The sequence below is a fragment of the Coloeus monedula genome (genome assembly GCF_965178545.1).
Source record: "Coloeus monedula genome assembly, chromosome: 5".
NCBI lineage: Eukaryota > Metazoa > Chordata > Aves > Passeriformes > Corvidae > Coloeus > Coloeus monedula.
This window is the reverse complement of record NC_138785.1, coordinates 33,275,856-33,291,006: the sequence shown is the minus strand read 5'-3', so window position 1 is coordinate 33,291,006 and position 15,151 is coordinate 33,275,856. Positions and strand designations below refer to the sequence as shown.

At 38.5% G+C, this 15,151-nt stretch overlaps 1 protein-coding gene across 1 annotated transcript; it reads right to left on the bottom strand.

Moving 5' to 3' along the window:
• Positions 1-141: 141 nt before the first annotated feature.
• Positions 142-12,464, bottom strand: BDH2 (3-hydroxybutyrate dehydrogenase 2). The gene is made up of 10 exons (XM_082281299.1): positions 12,408-12,464; positions 10,856-10,936; positions 9,265-9,343; positions 7,197-7,293; positions 6,550-6,658; positions 5,345-5,405; positions 4,592-4,705; positions 4,035-4,093; positions 2,728-2,820; positions 142-1,464 (listed from the first exon to the last, which is right to left on the bottom strand). The coding sequence occupies exons 2-10, from the start codon at positions 10,925-10,927 to the stop codon at positions 1,411-1,413; spliced, it is 738 nt and encodes a 245-aa protein (XP_082137425.1). The 5' UTR covers positions 10,928-10,936; positions 12,408-12,464; the 3' UTR covers positions 142-1,410.
• Between the last annotated feature and the right edge of the window lie 2,687 nt (positions 12,465-15,151).

Below are 15,151 nucleotides of genomic sequence, written 5' to 3'. Positions count from 1 at the left end.
TGGCTGCCAGGGTCACTTGATTGAAATACTAGATTCTCTAAAACCCCATAAACGAACCACACAAGGTCAGAATGCTCCAGCCATGATTAAAGGTAAACGTTAAACCCATAATGAGCCCAAGGAAGTCAACATCCACAATACTTTTCTCATTTGTAAAATTTACATTTACATACAGTTATTTTAAAATAAGAGGCCAGATTTTAGCTAGATGCTTCATTATCTTTGAAACAAAACAATTTATATTAATGCTTCAGCTGATATTGAAAAGCTTAATAATAATTTTATAAACATGGCAGCTGTTGTTACAGAAACACACACACACAATATTGTACATTTTTCCTGTGCTTTGATTACTGATGAATCATACTCAGTAGCATTTCTTCTGTAATTCCTGCCTCACATATATATAATCTATATGAATATATGTATGAAATTACACAGAGTTTCATTTATGAAGTAGATAAATGGAGCTATGTGCAATTGTTAAAGATGACCATATTTACAGGCAGTTGGACCATCTCATTCATGTTGGTTTTAAGCAGTATGTTAGCAGAACAAATGCTTTATGAATTCAGGGTATTCATTGTCTTAGATCTCTGGGTCAGGACCTATGTTTTTCCCCAGAGTGTGAAACTTGACAATAATAGGTTTCTATTTCATGAATCAAAGCTACCATGTGCTATCACAATAAAAACGTCAGTACATACTCTTGTAGAAACAGCCCTTTTCAGAGAAATTTTGCCTTGTGCTTTAGAGTGAGCTGTATTGGTACTTGAGACTAAGGCATAGAGCACCAAAGTGTAGCACCTAGCAACAGATTTTACAGAATTTGTCCACTATCAGTACATCATTTTGGAGAGGAATATATTGACTCTCTAGAATGGTGAAATCCACTCCTTTTGCTTTTGTGCTGCAAGTCAAGCATATTCATGAAGATCAAACTATGTATTTAAGAATACTTTTCTCACATATACCCCCCATCCATGCCTGCTAGAATAATGGCCTTGCATAGTGGTTCCTGTACATGAAAATCTAATTGTGAGTATTTAATTTCCAAATACCTTGTAAGATGAGAATAAAGATAATACTTAATTCCTTTCACTCAGATTTGCTTAAAACACAACTCAGATTTTGTACCTTGAATAATATTTTTAGCCCCCTGAACTCTTAAACATTAAACTGCTGTTCTTTCATGTTTTTGGAGTTGCCATAAATTGAAGCCACATGAAGTGTATTTTACTCCAGTGTTTCTCTATTTAAGGAAAAGTTAATGAGTAAGATCAATCTAGAAAGAGCTTGCAGCAAATTTGTTTGGAAAGACATCACATGCATGATCTCAGTCTTTGCAAGAAACACCGTCCTCATTTTTTGCCCATCATAGTATGAATTTCCATTTGTAGGTAGAGTCAATCACAAGCTCCATCCTCCATCGATGATTAGTTCATTACCAGTCACATAGGCAGACTGAAATTACATAAAATAAACAATGATTTGAAGTAATTTTTTCATGGCTATTAATTATAGGGAAACACTTTTTCTTTAAATTAAAAAATCTGCTTTCTTTTTACACACCTTATTTTTTGTTTTACAGAAATACCTGAATAAGTAATATAAGATCTAAATATAAACAAACATGGAAATTGAAGCCTTTTATTTAATTCAAGGAAGTGTGGCAAAAATAGTATTAGAGGCATTAAGATGAGAATGCATCCTGAGAATAGAAATTTACAAAAGCTAGACTTCAGGTATCTTACCTGCAGGAAAAAATACCTCACACTATGCTATTATAAGCTCCGTCCAGCTCAGCAGTGTCTGACCAGGTCAGCCAATAATTATAATGGGACCTAATTGAAAACTTGGACTATACAGGTAGTGGGGTAAGCAACTGAGCTGTTGAGATTCTTCCCTATGTTAGTGCTGAAACACACTGAATATATTGAAAAAATGGACTTCTTTTTACACATGGTTGAAAACTCTGTGAGCAGACAGGAAGCAGCAGACTGGAAAAAATTATTAGTGTTATGGAAATACTAAAACCAAGATGAAGTTGAGAAACAGATTACTGATAGATAGCAACATTAATACTGAACTAAATCCATTGAAGTATTTTGACACGGACATTAGGACTGCTGGACACATCCAGACAAATCCAGTCCAGTTTTTTAGTCTCAATAAATTTATAGCAGCTGAAATAACGTTGGTGTGTGCTCATTAGTGTTGGTGCTGTTTGCAGCGGTCATCAAGAGTCTCGTGTGTGACAACCACAGTGGGTCTGTTGTTTTCCTTATGCTGGAATGGCAGATTCACCCTGAGCATTAGCTAAAATCTCCAGCAGCTCTACACAATTACTTGCCCTTGAGTAGCAAAGGTAGGGGATGACTTCTAATTCTACCTCCTTAAAACATGATCTAGCCATGGTGCAAGCTTAGTAAAGTTGACAAGCTCATTTCTCCTACCATTCAGGATGATTGGGGTCAGTCAATTTCCTCAGGTGACATGAAACCACCAGGCTACCCTACCGAACACCCAATGCCTTGCAATCAACATCAACATTCAGAGTACTTTTTGTATCGCAGGTTGAACTCAGTAGAAGAACATAATTTTTTATTTTTGTGAAAATCCAGCTCAAAGACAATATAAATCATCCTGAAACAAATACCCTCTCTATTGTGAGGCAGCAAAGTAGCATGGGATTCTGTGACAGGACATTTTATTGTCTGTACTTACTTCATCAGAGGCCAAGTAGACAAAGAGATGGGCCACTTCTTCAGCAGTAGCCATCCTGCCAGTCTTTTGTCTAGCCAGAAAGTCTTTCAGTGCCTGGATGTACAAAAGCATTTGGTATATCAAAAATAAAAAAGCAATTATTTTAATCTATTGACACATACAAAGCAATATTGGAAACAGGCCTCTAATCATAACTTTCTTTAGTGCACCAAGTAGGGATGTAATGCTAGAAAAAATATAAAATCAACAGCAGTGTTAATTTCAGGCTGAAAAAAAGTAGGAGGCTTTTAGACAGCACCTAAATCTCTGGTTCCAGAATAAAGCCAACAAAAAATCCTCCTTCCTTTGGTGGTAGATATTCCCATGTCTGTTGCGGTGGCTAAGTCCACTTTACACACCCCAAGTTACCCTAAAAGTGATCTCTCCCTACAACGCTGTGCTAGAAGGTTCTTTGTCTAGATTCTGCTGGTCACTGGCCCTCTCCCCCCTCCCATCCCTTTTCCCATTGGCCCTGTTATGTCACTCAACCTTGCCTCTGTCCCCTAGCCCTCAGACTATTGGTTTTGGATGCTCTGCCCACCTTTGGGAGCTCTCGGGATAAAACCTGCACGGGCTTTCAGTTCTGGGTTCTTCTCGCCTCTGCCCCCTTCGGGTGTGTTGTGATTAAACGCCTCGGAATCGCATGCAGAGAACCCCTCTCGCCTCTTCATCTCTGGTTCATGCATAAACTGTGGGTGTGAGCGGCTGCTCGCGGCTGCTTGCGAAGGTGAGATTGTGTGCACGTGTAGGTGCTGGCAGAGTGCCGCTGCCTGAGCGTCTCCACGAGGGACCCAGTAGGGCCAAACGCGGCACCGATCCACCGAAACCCTCTTCCATACATGTCCTTCAAATGAGAACTTGCAACTACCTACTAAGCATCCCAAATAATGTTGAAATGCATAAGCCAGAATGCTCTGTCATGTTTTTGCACTACCTTGTGGCTGACACATGCCACAATAGAAAAAGTCCTCTGGTTTTGCACTGGATACTGTAACCTACACTTGGAGTTGCTTTCATGGACGAGAGACCCTCTGCATTCACTAAGCAATATTATCCTTCTGAGGCTTCAGTTCTGTCTGGCCTTAAGGCTTCTGTTGCAAGTACAAGCTGACCACGCTTTCAAAGGAGACAGTAATGTTAAGTTATCCACAGTTCTCTGAAATTGAGGACATTTTAGAATATAGACAGAAGTGCAGCTAAATTTTTTTTTTTAAAAGAGAGTTAAACATATATACACACGTGACCAAGCTAATAAATTGCTTTCTCACCTGTTCTGGGTTAGGCCGGGCTTGGATTCTTTCCTGTAAAGACGGTGTGTCAACAGTTCCTAAGCAAAATTTTAAGTTCAGTGTTAAAACTCAACTGCAACAGCAATCATGACAAAAGTTTATTTGTTCTATTTCTAGGTGTAACTTCATAATATAATTCAGGAGAAAGACTGCAAAGCTACCAATACAGCACAGAATTTTAAATTTCAGTAGAAGGCAAGAGTTTGGAGAATTAGATTCAATACTTTTTGGATGGTTAAACAACGGTCAGACTGTTAGCAAGCTCTTGCCCGCTTCTAACTTCCTAGACTGGATCTTTGAAAACAACCATTCAAATACTGTGTAATGTATCTATAAAGTGCAAAAACCAGGTTAATCAGACTAAACATACAGAATAACAACTTTTCTATATTAAGCCTTTCAACCATGCTCTGTTCTTTTAGACTGCTGCTAACTTCAGTTGCCACTTGCAAGTCTATTCTTTGTTAAAAAAGCCAAACTAAACCTGGCCCTCTAGCATCTGCTCCTAGTTTACAGAATAATGTCAGAACACTTACCAGGACATATGCAGTTGCATCTGATGCCTTGTTCAATGAAATCAGCAGCCACAGCCTTTGTGAGCCCAATAACTGCTGCCTTTGAAGTACTATAGACACACCTGCTCACAACCCCTAACAGAAGATCCGTGTTAAGGCAGCACAGGAACATAGTTAAAAAGGAAAAAAAGAAAAAAGGAAGAGCCAACTTTGTTCAATATGCACCTGCTTCTGGACTCCAGCATTTCCTGTAGCAACTGTAGCCTCTCTGTAAAGGCAGGCTAGCTAGAATGCTGACTGCTGGAATTCTACTCAGGTATACACCAGAGGAAAGCACACAATCTTTCAATAGTGTAAGTCTGGGAAGTAGTCTAGAAAATGTAGCAAGCAGCAAAGATTGAAGAACAGCAGAAACCCATCTGTTAGTCATGATCAGGCTTCCTTTGAAAACATAGTTACAGCACTTACGTAATTGTCATTTCTTCATTTTGTCTCTGAAGAACACATGTAGCAAGATACCACTGGAAGGAATTCCTTTTTAGCTAATAAAAACTGGTAAAGAGGATGCAACAAAACATTGAAAAAGCTTGGAGGTAAGGATCTTGGAGTTTCTGCAATTTTCCATCTGTGTCCTTGCATTTATGTTTGAGTTGAATGTGTTCACTTTTTCTTACTGCATCCCTCCGCAGGATTTAGAAATATCGTTGTGCAATATTTATTTTGCATATCCATCATCTTAAAGATTTATTTAATGACCTCTAGCAAGCTACTGACCTTTGATGCTGGATGCCACAGAAGACATATTTATAATATTTCCAGATTTCTCTTTAAGCATCTGCAAAAGAGTACTTACGTCACTTGAATGCAAACTATTTTGTCATCTTCGGGTTCAGCAAAATAGCCCACAGCAATTCACAGAGCAGCCCTACATGCACCTGATACTCAGGGTAACAAAGCTTAATTGGCATGGGTAGGTGCAAAGTCTGAAATTCTCACTCAGTTCCCCTGAGCCATGTCAGGATTGAAAACTACGCCAGGAAAGGATTTTTTCTTAGGTCACCACCTCTACATCATTGCTCTCTTGTCACCACAGTAAGTTACCCTACACAGACATCTGCTCATACCATCTACTAATGCAGCAACTCATTGATCCCACTCAAACTCTTCTTGTTTTGGAGAAGACTAAAGCACAACACTCTGTGAATTGCAGCTAATTTTCTTTTAAGTTATGACCTTTTTAGGCATCCTAAAACCGGATACACCTGAAGTTGTTAAAAAACCCCAAACTTTGAAAATTAAGAAAAAAACCTACCCCCAAACAAATGAAAAACCAAATCAACCAAGCAAAACGATCTGGAACAATACTGAATAGAGTAGTTGTCATCCAGTCATGGTCACAGCTTTCAAACTTGGCCTTTGCATTTACAGGAATGCAAACACCTTATTCAGTCCACCAGTTTTTGCAGACCCAAACCTAGTGATTATGAAAAACCAAAGAAGCATCCTTGAGGTGCTACAGTCATTGAATTGTTCTGCTCTAATCAGCATGTTAGCATCAGCGTCCCTGAATTTCTTCACATGGCAGTCTCCAGAGCTGTATAAAATTCATGTTAATATACATTATTTTAAAATATTTTGTAGCAGTAGTATTGTGCAGATGTGTGCTGTAGTATAATACATTAGCACTGTATTGCAATGGCTCCCTCACTGCTCTGCATAAAGTCTGAAGTATTTTAGCTAGTTTACATAGGTCAACTCCCCAGATAAATATTCTCTGCCATATCCTTTAGATAAATTGTCTACTCGAAATATTATGCAGTGCAGAGAATGTTTCACAGTGGGACCACTTTAATCTAAGGGCTCCCCTATCCAAAGCTCCACACTTGTATTTTGTATACTGTCACAGGGGCAACAACTCTGATTTCTCACACTTTAAACAATGGAGCAGAGACTAAAAGTCTTGGGCAGCCAAGCCTTGCCTTTGGAAGGAACGTCTTGATCATTAGATACATGCTGCGAACATTGAGGTTCATCGTGAAGTCCCAGTCTTGCTCCTCACACTCCAGAATGGTTCCATGATGAACAAACCTAGAAATGAATGCATGAAGCGGACTACAGCCTGTAATTTACATTTCTATGGCTTTTTATGGCCCTTTCCCCACTACTATTTTGTAGAGGTTAACTTTTCCAACCTTGAAAAGGGGGGAGGGGTAACAGCTCTTTTGAAGAATGCCAAGTAGCAGTGTATTTCTTCTGATAAGTATCAAGGACACAATGCAGACTCAATATGTGCAACAAAATGATTGGCAATAGAAGAATTAAAAAAACCAAACTGGAGCACTAGCAGACTGTCATCTTTGTTTACTGTTGTGCTAAGGAGGGCTGAAGCCATCAGTACAGGGTACCCACAGAGTAGGGAAAACATAAATTCCAGAGCTGTTCTATCTTGGCCTGGGTTATGTGGCTGTGCTCAAAAGGTCAGTTTTGATGAAAACACATGAAATTTTGTATTAAGGGTATAAAATACATTAAAACATAAGAAATAAAATGCATTGAAGTAATAGAAAGTAGCTCTGGAGGACAGGGAAAACCAGAAAAATAGTAGTAGCAAAGAGAGCCTGGTTACCCTGCAATGTTACAGAGGACATCAATCTTTTCAATCTCCTTGGCCAGATTTTCTATCTGCTCCTTTTTGGTGACATCCAGAACCCGTATTTGAATGCCTGGAAAACACATGGTATTTGTTTCAATGTATTTGACTAAGAATAAGCTGATTATTTTTCTGATGTGCTGAGGATTGCACTTCAGTGAGAGCTATTCAGTGAGGATTCAATTCAGTGAGAGCTACACTTAATCATTAAGTTAGTGCAGTGGTTAAACTGGGACAGCATGTCATGCTATTTAAAATTTCAGGAGAGAATTAAAATGATCAACTGTTTTTAATTGTTATACAGTGTGACACAAGCAGATGAGCTAGTGTAATTCACCATAAAAACATTCCAAATAAACTGGAATTCCACTATACTCTCACATGGAAGAATTACAGAACTGATATAATCATGATAAACTTTCATGCTCATTATCATAGAATAACAATTACTTGGAATTACTGTAAGACACTAGTTGCACGTGTCTTACAGTAACATGACATGCCACATTCTCATGTGTGGTTGATGATATCATCAATGAGTTTTATCTAACTTAATTCATGAGGAAAAATTATTTTGCATAAATTATTAAAATCATGAGGGCAGGCACACTGGAACAGGATCCTGCAGAGGTTATTGAGGAAATTCCGTCCTTAGAGATGTTCAGAACTTGATTAAACACAGCCCTGAGCAACCTGCTCTAACCTGTGCCACTTTGAGCAGTAGATGGGACTACATGGCCTCCAGAAGTCTCACCCAGAATATATGATTCTATGAAGTACTGTAAAACTGTCTGTAAAGCATCTGAGTGTTGTCTAAATTAAAGGAGAATTTGATTTGAAATGGATAAAAACCTGGTTTTTTTGAAGCCAAAGTGACAAGTCCATGAATAGGCTTTCTATGCCTTAGTTAAATGATACAGACACTTTAGAAGAGATTTGTGTATTCAATCAAACTGAAGACTAGTGATTAAAATCACATTGGAATTACCTCTCCTGGATAAAATTCAAAGACCACAACATGCCAATTCTTGATGAACTACAGGTTGACTAATCTTACGTCTAAAGGATGGAAATGGCGCTGAGTATATGGAAAATTATTTCTTTCCTTGTGATCGTACTAGCAGAGGGAAAAAATGTAACATGTTCCCAAACACCCTCAGAAGGAACCTGAAAAGCCCTGAAGTTCCCAGAGAATTACAAAGGGATTTCTTGTGGTGAACTCCAGTTGGCAAAGACTGATAGTCAGGCTAAAAGCTGTGCCAGCTGTGGTTTTATGTATTTTACTGTCACCCTGTAGTAGGAATTCATTAAATCCACTTTCTTCTCTCAAATCAAGTTAGAAGCATTTTCAGCTGTAAAATATATCCAAGTCTTATTTTTTATTTCAATATTGAAAAAATACTTTTAAATGTAGTGCCCCACTTGTGTCACTTAAAATTAGAAACATCTGTGCAAAACCTGCTCCTTGAAGCATGTTCCTGTGGTGCCAGTAGAAAAGCACCTTTCACGTCTGAACATTTGTACAAACAGAATAGGTGTATCCAGTGTTGCTAGAATTAAATTTCTGAAGATATATGATCCTACAAGTCAGTAAGGAATGTAGTAGAAGGATAGTTAAATATGGACCATAGAAATACAAGACACTAGGTCTACCTTCCTGTATGTGGGGTGTTCTCCTGATCAGAGAAAAGCATTCCATGCCTTCCAGAGTTATGCACTTGACAATTAGCCTAGTGATGCCAAAAGGTAACTGAAATGGGTGCTGTTCTGGCAAACAAATACCAACTTCTTCTGTGGCACAAGAAAATCAGTTATTCCACATGCTTGGAATAGTGGTCTGTCTGATACACTGATGTTGCAATATTTTACATGCTAAATCTCTGCTACTTCACACCAGAATAAAGCCATGCCAACATCTAAAGAATTAGTCTGGATATTTTCCTTTTTTCTGGCTTTTTGAAGTTTCCTGTCCTCAATATGTATCTCAGCCAGCTTACACAAAACTTGTAAGAGCTGAACCAATGCCTGCTATAGGGCCATTTACCTGGATATTCTCCCAGTTCCTGCAGTTTAGACTCATTGATGTCAGTAGCAATGACTTTGGCTCCTTCTTTAGCAAAAGCCTGGACAATACAAGAGAAGCAGTTTATATTTAGATATTCCAGATCGTACCAGAAATAAAATCTGTTTTCTTCTCAGGTCCTTTTTGGCTTGAAATAGAAGGTGGCTGAAGGCAGCTGCTCTCTTGTTTTCATTCTGGGCATATCAGGGAGTTGCACACATCCTGTGATATAGTTATAACTATGTAACTTTGCATGATAAGACAGATTTAAGGTGTTTTTCCTAAAGTAAAATCCATAAATAAAGAACAGTAACTAGACTAAGATAATAGATATTATTATTGTCCTTATTAGCTGCACTAGTAAGCACATTATAAATATAGGGCTAGAATTGTGTGTATTGTTAGATTCAAATGAAGTTAGGATATTTGACAGGCAAAGGCAGAAGTCATAAACCAGGAATTTTTTATTTTTAACAAAATCCTTTATATCCAAATCATTGGCATAGAACAATGTTAAAAGCAGCATGACTTCTGATATTTAACCAGAGACATTGGTTCATTCTTGATGGTCTCCTCAAAAACCTCTTTCTTTGTATTGCAATTACTGATAAATCAACAGCTAAGAAAGTGAACTCTCTCAAAAGTATTCTGACATCTTGGACTGTAGCCCCTCATCTTCAGCATAAGTGTCTCAAGGGCAGCTTAAGAGGACAGTGACATTAAATGTACCAGCCTTCCATGGCTTGCTGGGTATTTACAAAGTGAAACCATCAGGAAGATTATCTGCTCCTCAGACTGAGTGATTTATGTAAGAGTCTTCTCTTACATAAAGATCACCAGTCTTCTGTGTTCTTAACCACATGTGTGAGAAACCAACTAGTCTGGCAAAAATCCTACAGGAGCTTTTCCTGAGTTGTTGATTACATTACAGAGAGAACAAGATAACTCTACTGGGGTTTTTATTTGTCATGGAAAAGGGAAGTAGCAGGAGAAGAACTGGTCAAAAGGAGTTACAGGCTAACTGGAAAGTTAATACATACCTTGAATTTTGTTTAACAGTAGTCAAACTTACTTTGTAAAGGGTTTCTTACAGTTGCTCATTGTGAACAATGCTGTGTTGTTAGTATCATGTAGACTTGGTTATGTCAATCATGAATATAGGTAAAATATCTTGGCTTTACTGTAGGGGATCCTCACAGTATCCAGCCTTAGAGCAGGAAATACTCCCTCTATGTCATCTCTATTTTCTCCCAGAACAAAGCAACAGCGATATTGGATAAAAGGTAGAGACAGTACCAACCATATATTGTTAGAAAAGCAGTTGCAGCTGTCCTCAAATCTTGCTCTTATCATTATCTAACATCTCCACTCAGAGTTGAAGATCTTCATAAATTCAAACAGCACGAAGCCTCCATGATACAGCAGAGTGGCTACATTATTCCCTGATTTCTTCACTGCATAGTTCTGGCTTCATCTATGGTTTATTCATTCAAGAACTGGTGCAGGTGTCATTGGACAAGCTAGAATGAGAGACCTTGCAAAGGCACAGCAGAACAAGCATTTTCCAACTTACAATAGCAGCTGCTCGGCCAATGCCCTGTGCTGCTGCAGACAACAGGATGATCTTCCCATCCAGCCGCCCCATGGTGCTCACCTGTGTAGGCACGGGATGGCACAGAAATTTAACAAAAACATAAACCAACGCCACCCTCAGGAATCAGATGCAAACGCGTTCCCAAAACTAGACATCATCAATCCAGGGTCTACCTCTGCCATCACAACTGTCCTGTTTGGCTACAGTGTGACCCTTAGTGATCCAGGGTTCTGAGGGGCAGGGCTGCCCCAACCTTTTTTTTTGTTGTTCTATGTAAGGACCTCAAGAAATCAAAAGGCATTTGAGCTCAGAAGTTAAGCTTCGTTATAACAGAAACTGGATTTTATATTTTTTTAAACAGGCAAAAGAAAAAGCCAGGATGAAACAGCAATAATTCGTGCTCTACTGTTTCCAGTAGATGTTTCCATGGTGTTCTTAGAAAGCAGGCCTGTCTTCTGTTTCTCTTGAACTCCAAACTCTTCAACTTCCTGGACGTCAATAAATTCCACACAATACCCTGGGCTTTGGTATCTGCTCTCAGTTGTCTTAGGAATCTTCCAGCACAGCAGATTCCCAGCCTTAATGAAGCAAGAGACTGTGGGGGGGTGAAGCTGCCAGTCTTGCCTCTTGTTCCTTGTTGTCAGGGAACACTGAGCATACCTAGGGCAGTTGGGAACCTTTAGGAGCTGCTACCTGAGTCTGTATGGAGCAGCTGAAAGGCAAAATACAGCCCTGTTCTGCCCCAGCACACAAGTTCAAGGGCTGTGCTAGGTTTAATGAAGTACAGCATACAAAAACGCAGGCAAACAAGTAAAAACAAACACCATCCTCTCACTCCTGTAGATTTTTGGTTATTTAAGGAGAAAATTACTTAATAGGATGCTCCAAAGAGCTTCCTAAAAAGTGAAGTCACTGTGTTCCAGTCACAGTGCAGTATCTGGAGTTTGTTAACCAAGTTCCCCATAAGCAGAACTCCTGCATTTACACAATCCTCTGAGCAACTTCATCTGTGTAGATACGGATGTGGAAAGGTGTCATAAGAACACAAAGACTTTAAATATACACATAAGTCCAACACACCAAGTACTTCACTGGGAAATTAAGATAAAGGTGCCATAATCTTCCCTATGTTAACAGCCAATGCTGTCCTCTGGAGATGCTCAAATCCATGCTGTGACTCAGATTAGTAAATCGAATTTAGTGCCCTACATTTTGAATAAATTACTAATTTCTCTTATTTTGATCAGAAATTCTGTTTTGTTAGGTGTTTTTCCTGACAAAAATTGCAGCAAAACTATTTTCCTGAAGGTTACAGATTCAACAAATCAGACTTCTGAAGCAGTTAATGGAAAAATTCTTTCCTTTCCAAAAGCCACCTGGATCAGTTCAAGTGCTTCCCCAAATCACCTTAACATGTGGGAAGCAAAATGCATTATAAATACATTTTTCAATCTAACCATCAGGTTTTATAAACATTTGCCATACCGATTCTATGAAGCATTTACAAATAATTATTAATACAGTCACTCACCAAGAGATCTCAAACAGCTTTGTTATATTTACTGACCCTTGTACAAAGGAAGTGCTAGAGGGTTGTGGTTTTTTTTACTATGCTTGTTGGGAGTTGTAGTCCAAATGCTGAGTTTCTCTATACGAACGTAATTTCCTGTTAAAACACTGAGATGCTGCCATCTAGTGAAACTCGGGATTTTAAAAAATTGTTATTTTTCTGCTGCACAGGCAAGGACACAAAAGGATCACTAGCATTAGCTATGGGAATTCAAGACATCAGTAGGATTCCCACCAAAAAAAGGCCACAAACATCTTTTCCAAGCAATGTCTTTTTGCAATATAAACTATCAAATTCCAAACCAGGACAATACTTACAGGATTATTTTTTGTTGTTGTTAAACTGGTGATTTACCAATGTATCTTTTGTTTCTAGTGGTTTAACTTGCATAGCTTAAAGCAGAATTAATAGCATGAGACTGAAAAATTCTAGGACAAACGAATTTAGCTATAAGCTCAAACTAGACTGAAAGCTACTTGATAGGATTATTAAGGAATTTGGTGTCCTAAACTTCGGCTAGTTTGTCCTCAGAAAAAACACTTCTGTGGACACACATACACAAAAGTTCAGTTTATCCTGTCATTCTGCTAAACTGTGATAGCCTTTAAGGCTTTCTACATCAGCTCCCCAGTTAACAAAGTCTTTAATGACTTAATTTGCTAAAAGCATTTATCCTTCTGACCCTAAGCTTTTGCCACTCAAATTCAGATACAGACCTGTTGCAGTAAGTTTTTGCTTTTTTAGTTCAACCACCAGAAAAATCACCAAATCTAGAAATGTTCCAAGCCAGCAATAATTAACAAAAAAACCACTGGATATTGTATATGAAAGAGGTAGATCTGTATATACACCTCCTTTCCCCCCCTTCTGAAAGAAAAGTCAGTCTAATTAATTTATTAGAACACCAAAATGCTGGTAGCCAAAGGAAATCCCTTTCATGATAGTGGGAAACTAAAAAAGTAACAAACCAAACCAAAAACCAACCCAAAACAAACCCACAAATCTTCCAACCAATCTCAAAAAAGAAGCCACCACAAATACACCAGCACTTCGCATTTATCCCTGTCAGAAAATAAATACCTATGGCTCTGATCAGAAAGAAGACAGTGCTCAACTCTGTAACAGTATTTAAAACTTGTATATTTCTGGCTCTTGGCTCATCATGCCTTTTAAAAGCTTCCCAAAACACATTCCAGGTCAGAGATTGAGATAAATGCTTGCAACTTCTTAGTAGGTAGAGTAGTTGGCAGTTTGCAGCTATTCAAGGTAAATAGAAGGTTGGTTTTTTTACTAAAGAAGTACCTCTATCAGGTAAATAATCCTCCTGTGACTCCCAATTCCAGTAACTGCTGAATGCTCAGGAATATGTCAGTGTAGCCATTTGCTTGTCATTTTGGGTGACCCAAACAGGACCTAGCATCCCTGAAAGCTTTATTCCTCTAAAATTAGGATGATGCTTTTGATGTAGGTAACTTTCTTAGGTATGACTTTCTCATCTCATGATGACAATTTCATCCTTAATGGAGTTGATTTCAGGTTCCGAGTGCCCAGTTCCTGTTTGGTTATCAATGGAGGGCATGGGGGAGAGGAAACGGAGGAGGATATATGTTTTACACTTCAGCCATTTTCTGACAGACTCAAAAAATTAAGTAAAACTCTGACAACAGACTTGTGTAACAGTAAACTTTGCACAAGTAATTGCTGTGGAAGGTTATAGGGCACAGAGACAAGAAGCATAATAATGATGGAAGTGATGAAATCAGTATTAAAGATAGTAATTTGGTAACATTTAGACACTGAATGTTGTAATCAACATCCTTGGATCATAGCACAAGTGAACAGCAAAAACATTTTTACACATTTAACACAAGAATTTATTGTCAAATTAAAATTTCTTACATAAAACATACAAGATGTAGGTCTCAGAATACAGCTAAGTAGGTTAATAAGGGAGTCCATCTTGCCCCAATGTTCTGGTTTGTTTTCCATTCACTAGAGAAGCAGAAGAGTGTTAAGTCCACTACTTATTATTTAAAAAACTCCAATACACAACTCCTGACAGGTATATTGAAAAATGATGCAAAATTCAAAGTTACTCATGGTACCATAACCACCTGAGCTGCAGAAACTTTAAAGGAGTTTAAGAGGAACCCTTGATTGTTTGCTCTACAAACAGAAGATCAGTAACTTCGGGTGCAGTGTCTAAAGAGGTCAAGATTGTGGTGAAAATGCAGTTTCTGTTGTGCCATGCTTTTTTTAAGCCAAAAACCACATGCTAAGAAACAAAAATAATATTTCTTACCAAGCAACAGCACTCTGAAGATACAAATATCAACACCCCAGAAAATGGCTGTTTTAGGAATGAGAGAATGACAAGTGTGAGACTGAGGAGTTTCACAGTAGATTAGTTTGTGATCCATTCCTTTTCCCATTTTTTTCTTCAATACATTAGCTTCTCTTTGCCAACAAAAAAAATCCACATGAAAACATGAAAGTAGAACATCAGCAGAGCAGCAGGTTGTGGGGCAACAGGTCTGGTTTTCCATTTTTGTCCTCACATTCTAGCTTTCCCAGTTGTGGGAAGTAGCAACTCCCAAGACAGCAAAGATGGAAGAGGCTGATGGCTTTTAACCTGCAGCAGTTTTCTTCTGTATATGCAGATCCTGGCTGTAGCCACTGCAAAGGCAGCTTAAAACAGAGCATCT